The sequence below is a fragment of the Oncorhynchus mykiss genome, chromosome 29, assembly GCF_057628025.1.
Source record: "Oncorhynchus mykiss isolate SJ-2025 chromosome 29, ASM5762802v1, whole genome shotgun sequence".
In the NCBI taxonomy this organism is placed as follows: domain Eukaryota; kingdom Metazoa; phylum Chordata; class Actinopteri; order Salmoniformes; family Salmonidae; genus Oncorhynchus; species Oncorhynchus mykiss.
The window spans coordinates 28,997,640-29,014,945 of record NC_143050.1 but is presented as its reverse complement, the minus strand read 5'-3'; the positions used below and the strand labels follow the sequence as shown (position 1 = coordinate 29,014,945).

General features: G+C 41.9%; 1 protein-coding gene across 1 annotated transcript; it reads right to left on the bottom strand.

Annotated features, from left to right (window-relative positions):
- Positions 1-11,658: 11,658 nt before the first annotated feature.
- LOC110509754 (5-hydroxytryptamine receptor 1A-beta-like) lies at positions 11,659-13,764 on the bottom strand. Its single transcript, XM_021590838.3, has one exon. The coding sequence runs from the start codon at positions 13,207-13,209 to the stop codon at positions 11,977-11,979; it is 1,233 nt and encodes a 410-aa protein (XP_021446513.1). The 5' UTR covers positions 13,210-13,764; the 3' UTR covers positions 11,659-11,976.
- Positions 13,765-17,306: the final 3,542 nt, after the last annotated feature.

Below are 17,306 nucleotides of genomic sequence, written 5' to 3'. Positions count from 1 at the left end.
TTGCAGCGAGCCAAATTCAAAAACAGAAATACTCATAATAAGAATTCACAGAACATACAAGTGTTAAACATCAAAATAAATCTTAACTTCTTGTTAACTTCTTAACCTCTTGAAACTAGGGGGCACTATTTTCATTTTTGGAAAAATAACGTTCCCAAAGTAAACAGGCTATTTTTCAGGACCAGATGCTAGAATATGCATATAATTGACAGCTTAGGATAGAAAACACTCTAAAGTTTCCAAAACTGTAAAAATATTGTCTGTGAGGATAACAGAACTGATATTGCAGGCGAAAGCCTGAGAAATCGAATCAGGAAGTGACTCTTATTTAGAAACCTCTGCGTTCCTATGCGTCCTTATTGAGCAGTGAAAGGGATGTCAACCAGATTCCTTTTTCTATGGCTTCCCTAATGTGTCTAGTGTCACAAGACATAGTTTCAGTTTCACTTTCACTTTTAAGTTTCAGTTTCACTTTTATTTTGAAAAATGAGCGTGAGCGACAACATTGCGTCAGTGGTCAGCTGGTGGATCTCAGAGTGATGTGTGCGTAATAGACAAATGCGGCCATTGTTTCTCTCGCTCCTACTAAGAAGCCAACTGACCCGGTTGATATATTATCAAATAGATATTTGAAAAACACCTTGAGGATTGATTATATAAAAATGTTTGCCAAGTTTCTATCGATATTATGGATCTAATTTGGAATATTTTTCGGCGTTGTCGTGACCGGAAATTTCCGGTCGATTTCTCAGCCAAACGTGAAGAACAAACGGAGCTATTTCGGCTACAAAAATAATCTTTATGGAAAAAAGGAACATTTTCTATCTAACTGGGAGTCTCGTGAGTGAAAACATCCGAAGCTCAAAGGTAAACGATATAATTTGATTGCTTTTCTGATTTGTGACCAAGCTGCCTGCTGCTAGCTAGGCATAATGCTATGATGATAGCAGAACAGTAAACAAAGAGAGTAGCATATTTCAACCCTGCAGGCGCTACACAAAACGCAGAAATAAAATATAAAACATGCCTTACCTTTGACAAGCTTCTTTTGTTGGCACTCCAATATGTCCCATAATCATCACAATTGGTCCTTTTGTTCGATTAATTCCATCCATATATATCCAAAATGTCCATTTATTTGGCGCGTTTGATCCAGAAAAAAACAGCTTCCAATTGCGCAACGTCACTACAAAACATCTCAAAAGTTGCCTGTAAACTTTGCCCAAACACTTCAAACTACTTTTGTAATACAACTTTAGGTATTTTTAAACGTTAATAATCGATCAAATTGAAGACGGGTCTATCTGTGTTCAATACAGGAAGACAACAAACCAAGCTACTTTTCAAGTCTTGCGCAACTCTCAACAGTGTTACACAGTTCCTAGATGGCCGTACTTCTTCATTGCACAAAGGAATAACCTCAACCAAATTCCAAAGACTGGTGACATCCAGTAGAAGCGGTAGGAACTGAAAACAAGTGCCTAAGAAATATCGTTTCCCAATGAGAACTCTACTGAACAAACAGAGACCTCAAAAAAAGAACCATCTGAACGGTTAGTTCTCAGGGTTTTGCCTGCTACATAAGTTCTGTTATACTCACAGACATGATTCAAGCGGTTTTAGAAACTTCAGAGTGTTTTCTATCCAAATCTACTAATAATATGCATATCTTATGTTCTCGGCATGAGTAGCAGGAAGTTGAATTTGGACACGCTATTTATCTAAAAGTGAAAATGCTGCACCCTATACCTTAAGAAGTTAATCCAGCCACTGTGTCAGATTTCAAAAAGGCTTTACGGCAAAAGCAGACAATGCGATTATCTGAGGACTGCACCCCGCATACAAACACATGAAAATCAGATTCAACAAGGCAGGTGCGTGACAAAAGTCAGAAATAGCAATATAATTAATGCCTTACCTTGAAGATCTTCTTCTGTTGGCACTCCAAAATGTCCCAGAAACATCACAAATGGTCCTTTTGTTCGATAATGTCCTTCATTATGTCCCAAAAATGTCCATTCATTTGGCTCATTTGATTCAGAAATACACCGGTTTCATCTCGTCCAACATGCCTACAAAGTATCTAATAATTTACCTGTAAACTTGGTCCAAACATTTCAAACAATGTTCCTAATCCAACCTAAGGTATCCTAAAACGTAAATAATTGATCCAATTTAAGAAGGGATATACTGTGTTCAATACCGGATAAAAACAACGTGAAGCGCATTCCAGGTCACGCACAACAAAAGACTTCATCTGAGTGACACATGGAAAGAACAGGACTACTTCTTCATTTCTCAAAATAAAAACATCAACCAAATTCTAAAGACTGTTGACTGATAGTGGAAGCCATAGGAACTGCAACCAGATTCCTATTAAAAAGGGTTTCCCATAGAAAACTAATGGAAAACACATTGACCTCCAAAATTGGATGGATTGTGCTCGGGGTTTCGCCTGCAAAATCAGTTCTGTTATACTCACAGACGTTATTCAAACAGTTTTAGAAACTGTAATAATAATATGCATATCCTAGCTTCTGTGCCTGGGTAGTAGGCAGCTTACTTTGGGCACGCTTTTCATCCGGACGTGAAAATACTTTGGTCTGGGTATCTGGGCGGATGTCAAATGTAAATGTCTTTCAACCCAAAGGTTGTGTGTTCAAATCTCATCACAGAGAATTTGAGCTAATTAGCAACTTACTACTTTTTAGCTACTTTACAACTACTTAGCATGTTAGCTAACCTTTCCCTTAGCCCTAACCGTAACCCTTTTAGCTAACCCTTCCGCTAAACCTAAACTTAACCCTTTAACCTAACTCCTAACCTTAACCCTAACCCTTAACCCCTAATCCTAACCCCTAGCCTAGCTAACTTTAACCAGCTATCTAACGTTAGCCAGCTATCTAACGTTAGCCAGCTATCTAACGTTAGTGTTAGCCACCTAGCTAACTTTAGCCACAACAAATTGGATTTTTTTACATATATGTTTTGCAAATTTGTAACATATTCTACATTTTGAAAATTCGTAACATATCATACAAATTGTAATTTGTAACATATACAAAATGGAGGATGGACATCCAAAAATGAATACATACCTTACAAAACGTAACATACACAATATATACAAAAGTATGTGGACACCCATTCAAATGAGTAGATTCGGCTATTTCAGCCACACATGTTGCTGACAGGTGTATAAAATTGAGCGCACAGCCTTGCAATCTCCATAGGAAAACATTGGCAGTAGAAATGCATTACTGAAGAGCTGAGTTACTTGTGTTTGAGAGTGTGAATTGGAAGGAGACGTTACACACAAACTGTTCCGAATTGTTTCACTTGTGGCGGAAGGGTAGCCTAGTGGTTAGAGCGCTGGACTAGTAACCGGAAGGTTGCAAATTCAAACCCCTGAGCTGACAAGAAAACTTGTCACCCTCTGTCGTTCTGCCCCTGAACAGGCAGTTAACCTAGGCCGTCATTGAAAATAAGAATTTGTTCTTAACTGACTTACCTAGTAAAACAAATGGGAAGCATTAACTTAACTCTCAGGTCCTCAACGGTAGCACTATTAATAGTACAAATTCAATCAGAAACAGTGCTTGCTGCCTGCTCATGGACCTTAGTCATCAGCTCAGGTATATGCTGTGACATCACCAGTGTTAGCTCTCTCTTGTTATCGTCTCTCCCTTTCCCAGAACATGCACTTAAATCCCCTAAGAGATTTCACTCTGCACCTTAAGTAAAAAAAAATTACACTGATTTATTTGACAACCTGGGTTCCCATGGTGACAGGTTTTTTCTGGGCTTCGAGACAGGTCCAACATTATTTCCAGGCTTGACAAAGAGGAGCAAAAAATGCTGTATAAAATAGATAATACAAATACTGAGCTGCTACCCCCCCCCCCCCCCCACCCCCTTTTTTTTAAATAACTACTAGGCTGCAATGCCTTCAGAAGGTCCGATCAACAGGCCCTCCGATTTGACACACTGAACTCTATCTGAGAAATAGTTGGTGAACCATGCCAGGCAGTCATTTGAGAAGCCAAGGCTATTGAGTCTGCCGATAAGAATGCGGTGATTAACAGAGTTGAAAGCCTTGGCCTGGTCGATGAAGACAGCTGCACAGTACTGTCTTTTATCAATGGCGGTTATGATATCGTTTAGGACCTTGAGCGTGGCTGAGGTGCACCCATGACCAGCTCGGAAACCAGATTGCATAGTGGAGAAGGTATGGTGGGATTCAAAATGATCGGTGATCTGTTAATTAACTTGGCTTTTTAAAGATTTTAGAAAGGCAGGGCAGGATGGAAATAGGTCTATAACAGTTTGGGTCTAGAGTATCTCCCCCTTTGAAGAGGGCGATGACTGCGGCAGCTTTCCAATCTTTGGGGATCTCAGATGACACGAAAGAGAGGTTGAATAGGCTAGTAATTGGGGTTGCAACAATTTTGGTGGATATCTGGACCCTGGAGAGCTGGACCCCAGCTGATTTGTTGGGATCCAGATTTTGCAAAAGAACATCAGCTGTCTGTATTTGGGTGAAGGAGAAGCGGAGGGGGAGTCAAGTTGCTGCAAGGGGTGCTGAGATGTTGGCCAGGGTAGGGATAGCCAGGTGGAAAGCATGGCCAGCCGTGGAAAAATGCTTTTTGAAATGATCAATTATCGTAGAGTTATCGGTGGTGACAGTGTTGTGTTGGGGGTGTTTTTCAGCGGCAGGGACTGGGACACTAGTCAGGTTTGAGTGACTGATGAACAGAGTAAAGTACAGAGAGATCCTTGATGAAAACTTGCTCAAGAGTGCTCAGGGCCTCAGACTGATATGATGGTTCACCTTCCAACAGAACAATTACCCTAAACAAGACAAGGCAGGAGTAGCTTCGGGACAAGTCTCTGAATGTCCTTGAGTGACACAGCCAGAGCCCGGACTTGAACGGGATCTAACATCTCTGGAGAGACCTGAAAATAGCTGTGCAGCAACGCTCCCCATCCAACCTGACAGAGCTTCAGATGTTCTTTAGAGAAGAATTGGAGAAACTCCCCAAATCAGGTGTACCATCCTGCAAAGCTGTCATCAAGGCAAAGGGTGGCTACTTTGAAGAATTTAAAATATGTTTTGATTTGTTTAACACCTTTTTGGTTACTACATGATTCCACATGTGTGATATCATAATTTTGATGTCTTCACTATTATTCTACAATGTAGAAAAACCCTTGAATTTGTAGGTGTCCAAACATTTGACTGGTACTGAATATGTTTTTGTACTCGTTGCCTGATTTATGAAGAAAAAAAAAATATTTTCATTTGTGAGTTCTTTGCCTTTTCCCGTGTTGATGGATGACAAAGGGATGTGTTACCTAATTTTTATACCCCAGTAAAACAGGAAGCCATGGAAGGCCACAATACAGTTCCTTAAACTGAGATTCATTTTCAAAAGTAGAATGATGTAACTTAGTTTGTTTTGGTTTTTTTAGGGGTGCCAACAATTTTGACACCTATCTTTTTGAGAGAAAAAAGTATTAATTGTTAAACAAAATCTATCTCTGAACAATTGTATTAGTATAATTTGTACTATCTATTTATACATTATTTTTTTCAAATTTTTTATCAAGGGTGCAAATAATTTTGGACCTGACTGTAGGAGCAGAGGAGCAATTTACTAAGAGAGAGAATTAGCTCAGGCCTTTGCTGCTTCCATGCGAAAGGGAATTGTTTTAATTGTTTCACATATTAATAAGAGCCAAAGTCCTTTTGTGTGGAGATGTGGAGCGCTAAACCAGTTTTCATGGCTGGAGTCACATTCATTAAGATTCTGTTTGATCCTCATTCCAGGGGTTCGCTGTTGGTGCTGAAATATTAAAGTGACAAGAATGAGTTGACACAGCGTCATTTAAAAAGTAGCAACAGAGCAGGAAACCATGTGTATGGTTTGTATGTGCTTAGGTGCTAAACATGTCTTCTCAGTATAGTATGTGATCTCTAATGAGGTAGCAATTCACCTTAATTACTTTTGTTAAGAAACTGTCTTTGCGTACTTAGGTTCCTTTTTTGTTTTCGTTAGTCTTTCTGACTAAATGCTTATGGGAAATCAGTTGATCCCTGCACTTACTCACTATAGTTACAATAATTACTATACTGTTGCTTACCCTTAGTTTGAAGTTCTAGTATGTACAGTAACCATCTGTACTAGAACTTAAAATGAAGGGTAAACTATTGAGAGTTTTCCCCCCAATGTATTGCAACACATGAGAGTGACAGTACACAGCGGGGAGACAGTGGGTTAGTGTTTGTACTATACTGTACGTGGGCAGCATTCCCTCAGTGCTGTTCATACAGTAGGTGAGAATCTTTTAAACTTCTCCTTTTCAGAGGAACAGAGGTTTTTAATCTTTCACCTGTAAGCCACAGGAAAGCCTCTGCTCTGCTCTCTGCTTAGATAATGACTGAAGCTCCACCAATTTGTCCCTGAGTCTCTCAAACAGTGACACATCAGCGTTTATCTCCACCTCTCCTTATTAAAATACTCTTTGAATATATTTTACTGTCTTGTGTACTTTAAGGATGTGTTCACATTATTGTTAAATTCAGTACTGTAGGTGTGGAGTCAGATTTGGAGTAGTTTGTCCTATTTTGGTTCAACAGTGAGCGATCTTTGTTTAGTCCCATGGGAAGCAGTGTGATACACCTTTCAGCTTAGTTTTCAGTGTCTGTGGGTTTACTTTCATAAGCATTGGTCTTTATAAGTGGGCTTATCCACAGTGAGGAAATGTTTCCTTATGAATCATTGAGTCCAGACTGTAGGATTTGAGAGGGTGGCGCAGAATGCCACAGACTGACAGGCTAGATCCCTCTCTAATAATGGCTTTAGGAGGATCTTAAGGTATATTCCAACAATCAACACACATCCTTCTGCTCTATGTTATTCTATAGACCATTGATCCTTTATATATCCTATAGGCAAAGCCATATCTGTATGTGCATTTCATATAGTCCATGAGCCAGACTATTAGTTTCTTCCTTGTGAAAGGGCAAGGACAGAGTACAAGGGAATGTTTGTCATTAGTGAGGACTGGCTTGGCTAACTCTGTGTTGGGCTTTTCCTGTTGATCTTTTACAAGCAGCAGTGTCCGCTTCAGAGACTTACAAGCTTTTTGTTTATATACCATTGGATCGTGGACATAAAGGGGTCTGCCTAGCTTATTCGGGAAGCCGGTAGAATGTCATAGACAAGCTGTTATGATCCCTTCCTTATTGTGACTGGAAACTGGGGGGCGAGGGGAGGGTAACAAATGAGCAGGTTGATGTTTATTGGCATGAATATTTCCCTGGAGGCAGAACTGAGCGTTTTCTGTCAGGTGGGCCAGCTGCAAAGTAAAAAAAAAATGCTTTTTGGTCTTAAATTAGGGTTAGGCATTAGGGTAGTAGTGTGGTTAGGTTTAAAAATCTGATTTCATGACTTTGTGGCTTTGCCAGCTAATGACCACTGCAGAGCTGCCTCCACAGCGAGATTCATGATAGAGTGTGTTGGCACATTACTTATCAGAGTGTGTTGGCACATTACTTATCAATCTGATTAATTGATAGATGGAAAGTCCACTTATGTGTCTATCCGTCTGACCATATGTCTGTTGTGCGTTTGAATATACATGTGTCTCATTGTGCATCAGAATCATCTTTCTCCTTCTGTTCAGTCAGTTGGATGTCAATGTTGGCTGTCAGTGTCAAGCTGGGGAGGAACAGGTAATGGCTTTGAGGAGAGGATTGCTCATGTTCTCTCATTCTGCACCTTTGCCTTTTTCACCACTCTTTTGTGCTTTCGCTGTTTCCCCCCAACCCTGTTCACGTTGTCCCACCTTACCTTATCATCCCTTTTCTAATCCCTTTCCAGCACCTTCCCTGCCTCAGGTGGTCAGACAGAGACAGAAATTGAAAGAGGAAAGATGAGAACAGTAGATGTGCCTTTTGGCTGATGGCGGGGAAACAGCCCGCGTTGTTTTATGTGCTTGTAGTCAATTCCCTCGTTGAATTTCCTCAGTGTTTCTAAAGAGATGACAAACCCCTTGTGAATAGTACCCATAACCATAATATGCCAATGTGAATTGTCTTAAGACCTGTATCAAATAAATCAAATAACACAGACTTTTTTTTTTACACCTGTTTGTGTGCGTATGTGTGCCCTCTTCTTCTCTGATGTATGTGTCGTCAACTTTAATCTTCCTGTCCCATTGTTCTCTATAGACCGCAGGTGAGTGGGAGCAGCCCCTGCAGAATGCTGAATGACAGCACCTGCCGAAGGTACAAACAGCAACACTACAAACAATGAGCTTCTGTTTAATGTCAAGTGTTCATCTGTTTCCTGCTACTACAAATTGCATCACTGGTGTTTGCTTTAATCAGGGGTGGGAGGTGACATAGAGAGAGAGTAGAGAAAGAATGATGGACAGAAATGGATATATGCTGTATGTATTTCTCTTTTTCATCTATTCATATGACGAGTAACTAACTCAGGAGTACCTCATTTCATCATGTACTTATATATTTTCATATACTGTAAGCTATTATGTAAGGACTAGCAAGCAGAGACCAAAACGGAAACCAATTCTTCTTCTGCCATGGGTTTATAGGTTTAGTTGAAGGACTGGAACCTAATGCTACTGACAGAAGAACACCGGGGGCTGTTCTTCACTGCCACGGAGGAAGCATAACTGAGCAGCTCAAGTGCACATGGATGATGTTCTCATATTCTCCAATCCACACAGTGATTTAGTCAGGAGTGCACGGGAGATTGCAAAGGAATCTGAATGACAGCTTTGTGATTCATTCTCCATCATGGTTCTGTCTGTCTGAAATGATCTCTGGCTATTTGCACCCCAAGTAGACCCTTAGACAAACACTGTGCTTTGTTGGAGAATAAGAGGAGAGTGGATGAGATGGGACAAATGTAGGTGGATGGTTGTTGTGAGGAGTGTGCCTTGGATATGGTTATAGGGCCAGGAGATTTCCTTATTTTTCCAATCAGTGCAGGAACAACTTTGGGCCCAAGTTGTAGTCTTTAACAATGTTTTTAATTCCCCAACTGTGGTACTCAGGGCTGTGAAAACAAAATGGGGCTCCTCAGGAAGGTGGTGTCTGGCCAGCTGTGGGGCCCCACGTGGGCCCTCTGTATTCCTGTTTTCTAGATGTCCTTTGATCAGATAATTGCCCCTCAAACCCAGAGTTTGAAGGCCCTGAGAGTCGCTATGGCGACGCGGCTCTCCATCCTCTTTTTCCATTGAGTAGTCTTTAGTGGGTCTAGCTTGTGTGGGAAGGATTGCCTGGGTTGCAGAAGGAATCAGCATGCCATGCTCCATGGGGCACACTGGCCAGTTATATTGTATCCTTTTGAAAACCAACACAAAAGAGCATTTTACATGTAATGCCAGTGTTAAATGAATCAGGTTCATGGTGAAAGTTAGGTCTGTATATGATTAGAATACAGTTTTACATTTAAAATGTAAGATAAAAATGTAAGACCCTTTGCATGGGTGGACTCCTTCACCCTCCTGAGATTTGCTGAAAATCACACAGAGGGACATGTGTGTGGGTCTGTTGGTGAGTGTTTTGCACAGAGAAAAGCCCTGTGCTGAGTTGAATTGGTCTCCTACGCTGTGCAAATAGCCCATCTTTGTTGCTATGCTAATGCCCCACTACAGACCATACAATGGCTTCCAGATGCATAATGGCACAATCAATCAAGCTAGCATCTTGTTTTATAGCAGTGATCAGATCACAAACACTCCAACATACACATCGCACCATCCTCTCTCTCTCTCTCTCTCTCTCTCTCTTCTTCTCATCATTTCTGTTCAGTGCACACACACTCTCTCTCTTACTCTCTCGTTCTTTCTTTCTGACTCTCTCTAATGAACCCACAGAGTGCAGGTGTAATTAAAAAATATACATACACTACAATTAATGTTGTATATGACTATTGTAGCTGGAAACGGATGATTGTACGCCTATGTAGATTTCCATAAACAGAGGCCCATTATCAGCAACCATTACTCCCGTGTTCCAATGGCACGTTGTGTTAGCTAATCCAAGTTTATCATTTTAAAAGGCTAAATGATCGTTAGAAAACCCTTTTGCCATTATGTTAGCACACCTGAAAACTGTTATCCTGATTAAAGAAGCAATTAAAACTAGCCTTCTTTAGACTAGTTGAGTATCTGGAGCATCAGCATTTGTGTTCGATTACAGGCTCAAAATGGCCAGAAAAAAATACTTTCTTCTGAAACTTGTCAGTCTATTCTTGTTCTGAGAAATGAAGGCTATTCCATGTGAGAAATTGCCAAGAAACTGAAGATCTCGTACAACGCTATGCACTACTCTCTTCACAGAACAGCGCAAACTGGCCCTAACCAGAATAGAAGTGGAGCGAGAGTGGGATGCCCCGGTGCACAACTGAGCAATAGGACAAGTACATTAGAGTGTCTAGTTTGAGAAACAGACGCCTCATAAATCCTCAACTGGCAGCTTCATGAAATAATACCTGCAAAACACCAGTCTCAATGTCAACAGTGAAGAGGTGACTCTGGGATGCTGGCCTTCTAGGAAGAGTTGCAAAGAAAAAGTCATATTTCAGACTGGCCAATAAAAAAAAAAGATTAAGATGGGCAAAATGACACAGACACTGGACAGATGAACTCTGCCTGGAAGGCCGGTAGCCCGTTGTCGCCTCTTCACTGTTGACGTTCACTGAGACTGGTGATTTGCGGGTTTATTTAATGAAGCTGCCAGTTGAAGTCTGTTTCAATTTTATGTTATTTTGATGGACAAAAACTGTGATTTTCTTTCAAAAACAAGGACATTTCTAAGTGACCGCAAACCTTTGAATGGTAGTGTATGTCCCCCATTCATATAAGCACACACACACACACACACACACACACACACACACACACACACACACACACACACACACACACACACACACACACACACACACACACACACACACACACACACACACACACACACACACACACACACACACACACACACACACACACACACACACACACACACACACACATTATAGTAGGGGAGTGTCATCGGCTTACTAGGTTCTTGGTTTATAAAGCTTGTTATTGTGGAGCTTTCAACTTTGACTTGCTGTCACTAGTTTTGAATTCCATTGCATTCTCTTTTTTATATATCCCTGTGACATGCCTCAATTGCAAAATACAATTTGAACTTCCTGAAATTATTCATACTAGGATAGACAATTAGCACGTCAGTGATGGATATCAACATTACGCATTAGATTTTGTTCTTATTTTGATATCTGATCATGTTGCCTATAACATTTTTTTTGTGTGTGTAAGTAGTTCAGGGATGTTACTGGTGATGTCTGTGATTAGCTCAACCACCAGTCTGTTGTGAAAAAAAGTGATTATTTGCTGTGGGCTGATTTGGGTATATCTCTATACACAATTATTCCTACAAGAAAAACTAAATGATGCTTATACTTCCATAATGCTTTCTATTGCTGATAGACTTGTAAATGTAGGTGAATCAACACAAATAACTATTTCCCCATAAAATACTATGACAAATGCCTAAGAGATTATACGAAGCTCCAAGTAAGCATACAAATCAACACAGAAGTACAGAAGATCCTGAAATAGGACATGGTTTATTGAACACTACAAAGCATGCTTGACATGGGCATGAGTGATCAGCTCTGACATCCTGCAAACCTGTTTATACAGCTTCGTAAAAAAAAAACTCCTGGTATAATAATAATATTAATAATAATACAATTAGTTTAATTAAACAACATTACTGTCAACTGTCAACATTACTGTCAACCTTTCAGTAGACCCATGTTTGACTGACTAATGCTACTGAAATGGTTGTAAGATTTGTCTTCTGCAGACATCAGTCCCAACTCTGCAGTCAACCGTTTTACATCATAAACGGATTATGTAATATGCTTATGTTTTGCAGTAGTGACATTTTATTATTTTCTTAAAGGCACTTTGGAAGTCTTTGTTGAAATATGCGTAAATTATTGGGTTCAGTAGAGAGTTGGAGTACCCGAGCCAGTTAATGACGTCCTCGAGCCACTTTGGCATTTGGCACGACTGGCAAAAGGGCATTACCAGGGCGACAATAAAGAAAGGCAACCAGCAAAAGATAAAAGTGCCCATAATTATACCCAGCGTCTTCACAGTCTTGCGCTCTCTGGCCATGGCCATCTTTCTCTTTGCCTCCATGTTCTTATCTTGTCTGCTCTCAAAGAGCGGCTCGGAATTGGGGTTGTTGGGGAGTGGCAGGTTGTTTTTTGAGTTGCTGTGAACCTCGATAACCTCCAACAAATCGCCGTGCTTGACCGCACCGTTTACGCATGGGGTTGGTTTGGGCTCCACGCTCCTCTTCCAGCTTTTACTCGGGTCCCCGTTGGTCCTCTTGTGGAAAAGAGCAGGGGACAGTGCCAAACAAGAATCAGACACTTTCTTTTTCTCTGTTTTACGCACAGTTCTCATGATTCTAAACCTGGCAGCTTTGAATATCCGTCCATATAAGACCAACATGAGTATCAACGGAATGTAGAACGCGCCGAATGTCGAGTAGATTGTGTACCAGGGGTCTCGACTTATCATGCACTGCTCGGGATTAGCTATGTCCTCCGCTTTACTACTCGGCTGGGAACGCATGATCAACATGGGTGGAACAGAGATGGAAAACCCGACAAACCAGGTGACACTGATCAGAACCGCCGCTCTTCTGGGCGTCCTCTTCTTCATATACTCTATAGGTTCGGTAATGGCCCAGTACCTGTCCAAGGCGATGGCGCAAAGGTGCAGTATAGATGATGTACAACATAACACATCTAAAGAGATGAAAATGTCACATGGTACCTGTCCGAGAGTCCACCTGTTTAAGACTTGGTAAAGGGCCGCCATGGGCAACACCAGAACCGATACCATCAGATCAGTCACAGCCAGAGACCCAATCAGATAGTTCCCTACATTCTGAAGATTTCTCTCCAGGGCGATGGCTGCAACCACACACGCGTTCCCAAATACGGCACAGAGGATAAGTACGGCAAGAAGAAAGGACGTGAAGATTTGGGAACTTAGTTTCATCTCTGCATCAGCTGTCGAGGTTTCGTTATGAAAATCAAATGGAAACCATGCGGCCGTAGTGTTGTTTCTTTCCTCCATGGTGATGAAAAAGGAAGCGCTCCTCAGTTACTACGTGTCAGTTCCAGTGCGCAACAGAGCTCCATCCTTGGAGAGCATTTGGTGATCTGAGCTGGATTCTTTGCGTCCTTCGCATAGCATTGCATACACTCCCTGTGCCGGGGGGTGAAGACTGACGAAACTGTATATTTATACCAGTGATGGAAAATACGTCAGTTGCCTGTGAGGTTGAAATAACGATTTTCTCTGCGCACCAACAGTTGGGCTCTCTCTGAGAGAGTGCGGGCAGTGAGATGCAGGCGCTATCATCACTAGGACATTACCAACAGGTTTTGATAGAACAGCAATGACAGTGAATTTGCATGGAATATCCCCCCTCGTCCAAACACACACACACACACACACATTTTAAAGGTTTATGTATTTATTATTCACCACGTTTTGTCAAGAGCAAGAGCAATTATTCTCGAAAACCACAGCTTGAACGGAAACAGTAGGCTACATATGCCTATCCTTTCTCAATGCTGAAAATAATAAAAACGAATCTGCCATTGCTGATCTTGCTTCAAAATAAAGATGCTGAATGTATGTATATATGTTTCCCTCGGATCAGAGAGAGGAAACTTCTGTACACCTCGATGTGAGCAGCAGGGCCGACGCTGCCACCTGGCGTAGGCCTAGATGGCAGCGTGGATGTAGGATGGTGCATATTTTTTTGTTAGTATGGCGCATCTGACTGCGTAACTACAAGCAATGACGTAATTGTCCTCTAACTTTCTGTTGTCCACCAAATTCTTCTTAAATTAAAATATAAATTCCTCGTTTTGAGGGAATGCAAAGGAATTTGGAAATTCCAGGTAGGATATTTTATGTCTTAAGTATGGCCATTGTTTGAAATACCATCGTCATAAACATTTGCATAGAAATTATTTGGCTAAATTTACAATGTTGGGCTATCAACTCAATCGCCGACCGAGACTAACGCCAGGGGTATTTTGTTGTTGTTTTGGGTTTGCTTGCTCGATTTAACATTAGCTCAAACTGGATCGTTTTGGCATTGGCTATCCCTATAAAATAAATAGTACGCCAAATTCATATTAATACACATTTACGAATATCCAAATGTAAATGTTAGTTTTAATATCATGAATTTGCCATACTATTTATAGCGCTATAGGATCATGGCCATGCACGCTCTGAGTCATTGAACTGCATCATCATCATCGTTAAATAGAGTAGATGGGCTACTGTTTCTTCATTTAAGTTTAGTCACTTATGCTAAAATGTAGGCTATTGTGTATACGAATATAGCTAGCTATCTACACATAACAGTAAAGCGTTTTTCAGTAAACAAAGTCTCAGGAGTCATCACATGGATCATATATTGTGATTTAGCCTTTTGAGGTTCACCTCCTGACAGTATGTTCATTGTAAAACAAAAAAGTTCCCAATAGGCTTATCACCTGTGCTGAATTGCAGTCACATGTTCTGGTATCCTTTCCTTAGGAGGAAAGAGATGCTCCGTGCCTGTGTGTGTGCCTGTAGCCTACCGTGCCCTCTTTTTCATTGCTGTTCTCACCTGCCACAGAATCAGACATCGGTCTCCATGGTCAAACCAGGGAAGGTGGCTATTTTCTGCTGCAGGAGGTTTCGTAGGCTTTGTACACGGAACATGCATGCATCCGGTGGGTGAGAGTGGGTTACTTTTCCAGTTAGCATTGTGTATGGAAAGCACACAGGACATTATTCTAGTTATGACTCCCAAGGCAATTGTTCAGAGGCCGTATATATCAAACATCTCAGAGTAGGAGTGCTGATCTAGGATCAGTTCCCCCCTGTCCATGTACTCTTATTCGTTGTGAACTAAAATGCTAAACTGATCCTAAATCAGCACCCATACTCTGAGATGTTTACTCTGCCTTAGACTGCAAAAACATCCAAGTAATGTTGGGTGTAGGGAAATTCCACGTTAATGTTTGTAAAGAAAGTAAATGCAAAACAAACACTATATAGCCTCAAAACATGGTTAAAACTGTAATTTTGATATCATGGAAGGTCAGTCCTTCCGGTGCCGACAGAGATGGCCGCCTCGCTTCGCGTTCCTAGGAAACTATGCAGTGTTTTGTTTTTTTACGTGTTATTTCTTACATTAGTACACCAGGTCATCTTAGGTTTCATTACATACAGTCGAGAAGAACTACTGAATATAAGATCAGCGTCAACTCACCATCAGTACGACCAAGAATATGTTTTTCGCGACGCGGATTCTGTGTTCTGCCTTTCACCCAGGACAACGGAATGGATCCCATGCAGCGACCCAAAAAAACGACTCCGAAAAAGAGGGAAACGAGGCGGTCTTCTGGTCAGACTCCGGAGACGGGCACATCGTGCACCACTCCCGAGCATTCTTCTCGCCAATGTCCAGTCTCTTGACAACAAGGTTGATGAAATCTGAGCAAGGGTAGCATTCCAGAGGGACATCAGAGACTAACGTTCTTTGCTTCACGGAAACATGGCTCACTGGAGAGACGCTATCGGAGGCGGTGCAGCCAGCGGGTTTCTCCACGCATCGCGCCGACAGAAACAAACATCTTTCTGGTAAGAAGAGGGGCGGGGGCGTATGCCTTATGGCTAACGTGACATGGTGTGATGAAAGAAACATACAGGAACTCAAATCCTTCTGTTCACCTGATTTAGAATTCCTCACAATCAAATGTAGACCGCATTATCTACCAAGAGAATTCTCTTCGATTATAATCACAGCCGTATATATCCCCCCCCAAGCAGACACATCGATGGCTCTGAACAAACTTTATTTGACTCTTTGCAAACTGGAATCCATTTATCCGGAGGCTGCATTCATTGTAGCTGGGGATTTTAACAAAGCTAATCTGAAAACAAGACTCCCTAAATTTTATCAGCATATCGATTGCGCAACCAGGGGTGGAAAAACCTTGGATCATTGTTACTCTAACTTCCGTGACGCACATAAGGCCCTGCCCCGCCCTCCTTTCGGAAAAGCTGACCACGACTCCATTTTGTTGATCCCTGCCTACAGACAGAAACTAAAACAAGAGGCTCCAACGCTGAGGTCTGCCCAACGCTGGTCCGACCAAGCTGACTCCACACTCCAAGACTGCTTCCATCACGTGGACTGGGACATGTTTCGTATTGCGTCAGATAACAATATTGACGAATACGCTGATTCGGTGTGCGAGTTCATTAGAACGTGCGTTGAAGATGTCGTTCCCATAGCAACGATTAAAACATTCCCTAACCAGAAACCGTGGATTGATGGCAGCATTCGCGTGAAACTGAAAGCGCGAACCACTGCTTTTAATCAAGGCAAGGTGATTGGTAACATGACCGAATACAAACAGTGCAGCTATTCCCTCCGCAAGGCTATCAAACAAGCTAAGCGTCAGTACAGAGACAAAGTAGAATCTCAATTCAACGGCTCAGACACAAGAGGCATGTGGCAGGGTCTACAGTCAATCACGGACTACAAGAAGAAATCCAGCCCAGTCACGGACCAGGATGTCCTGCTCCCAGGCAGACTAAATAACTTTTTTGCCCGCTTTGAGGACAATACAGTGCCACTGACACGGCCTGCAACGAAAACATGTGGACTCTCCTTCACTGCAGCCGAGGTGAGTAAGACATTTAAACGTGTTAACCCTCGCAAGGCTGCAGGCCCAGACGGCATCCCCAGCCGCGCCCTCAGAGCATGCGCAGACCAGCTGGTCGGTGTGTTTACGGACATATTCAATCAATCCCTATACCAGTCTGCTGTTCCCACATGCTTCAAGAGGGCCACCATTGTTCCTGTTCCCAAGAAAGCTAAGGTAACTGAGCTAAACGACTACCGCCCCGTAGCACTCACTTCCGTCATCATGAAGTGCTTTGAGAGACTAGTCAAGGACCATATCACCTCCACCCTACCCGACACCCTAGACCCACTCCAATTTGCTTACCGCCCAAATAGTTCCACAGACGATGCAATCTCAACCACACTGCACACTGCCCTAACCCATCTGGACAAGAGGAATACCTATGTGAGAATGCTGTTCATCGACTACAGCTCGGCATTCAACACCATAGTACCCTCCAAGCTCGTC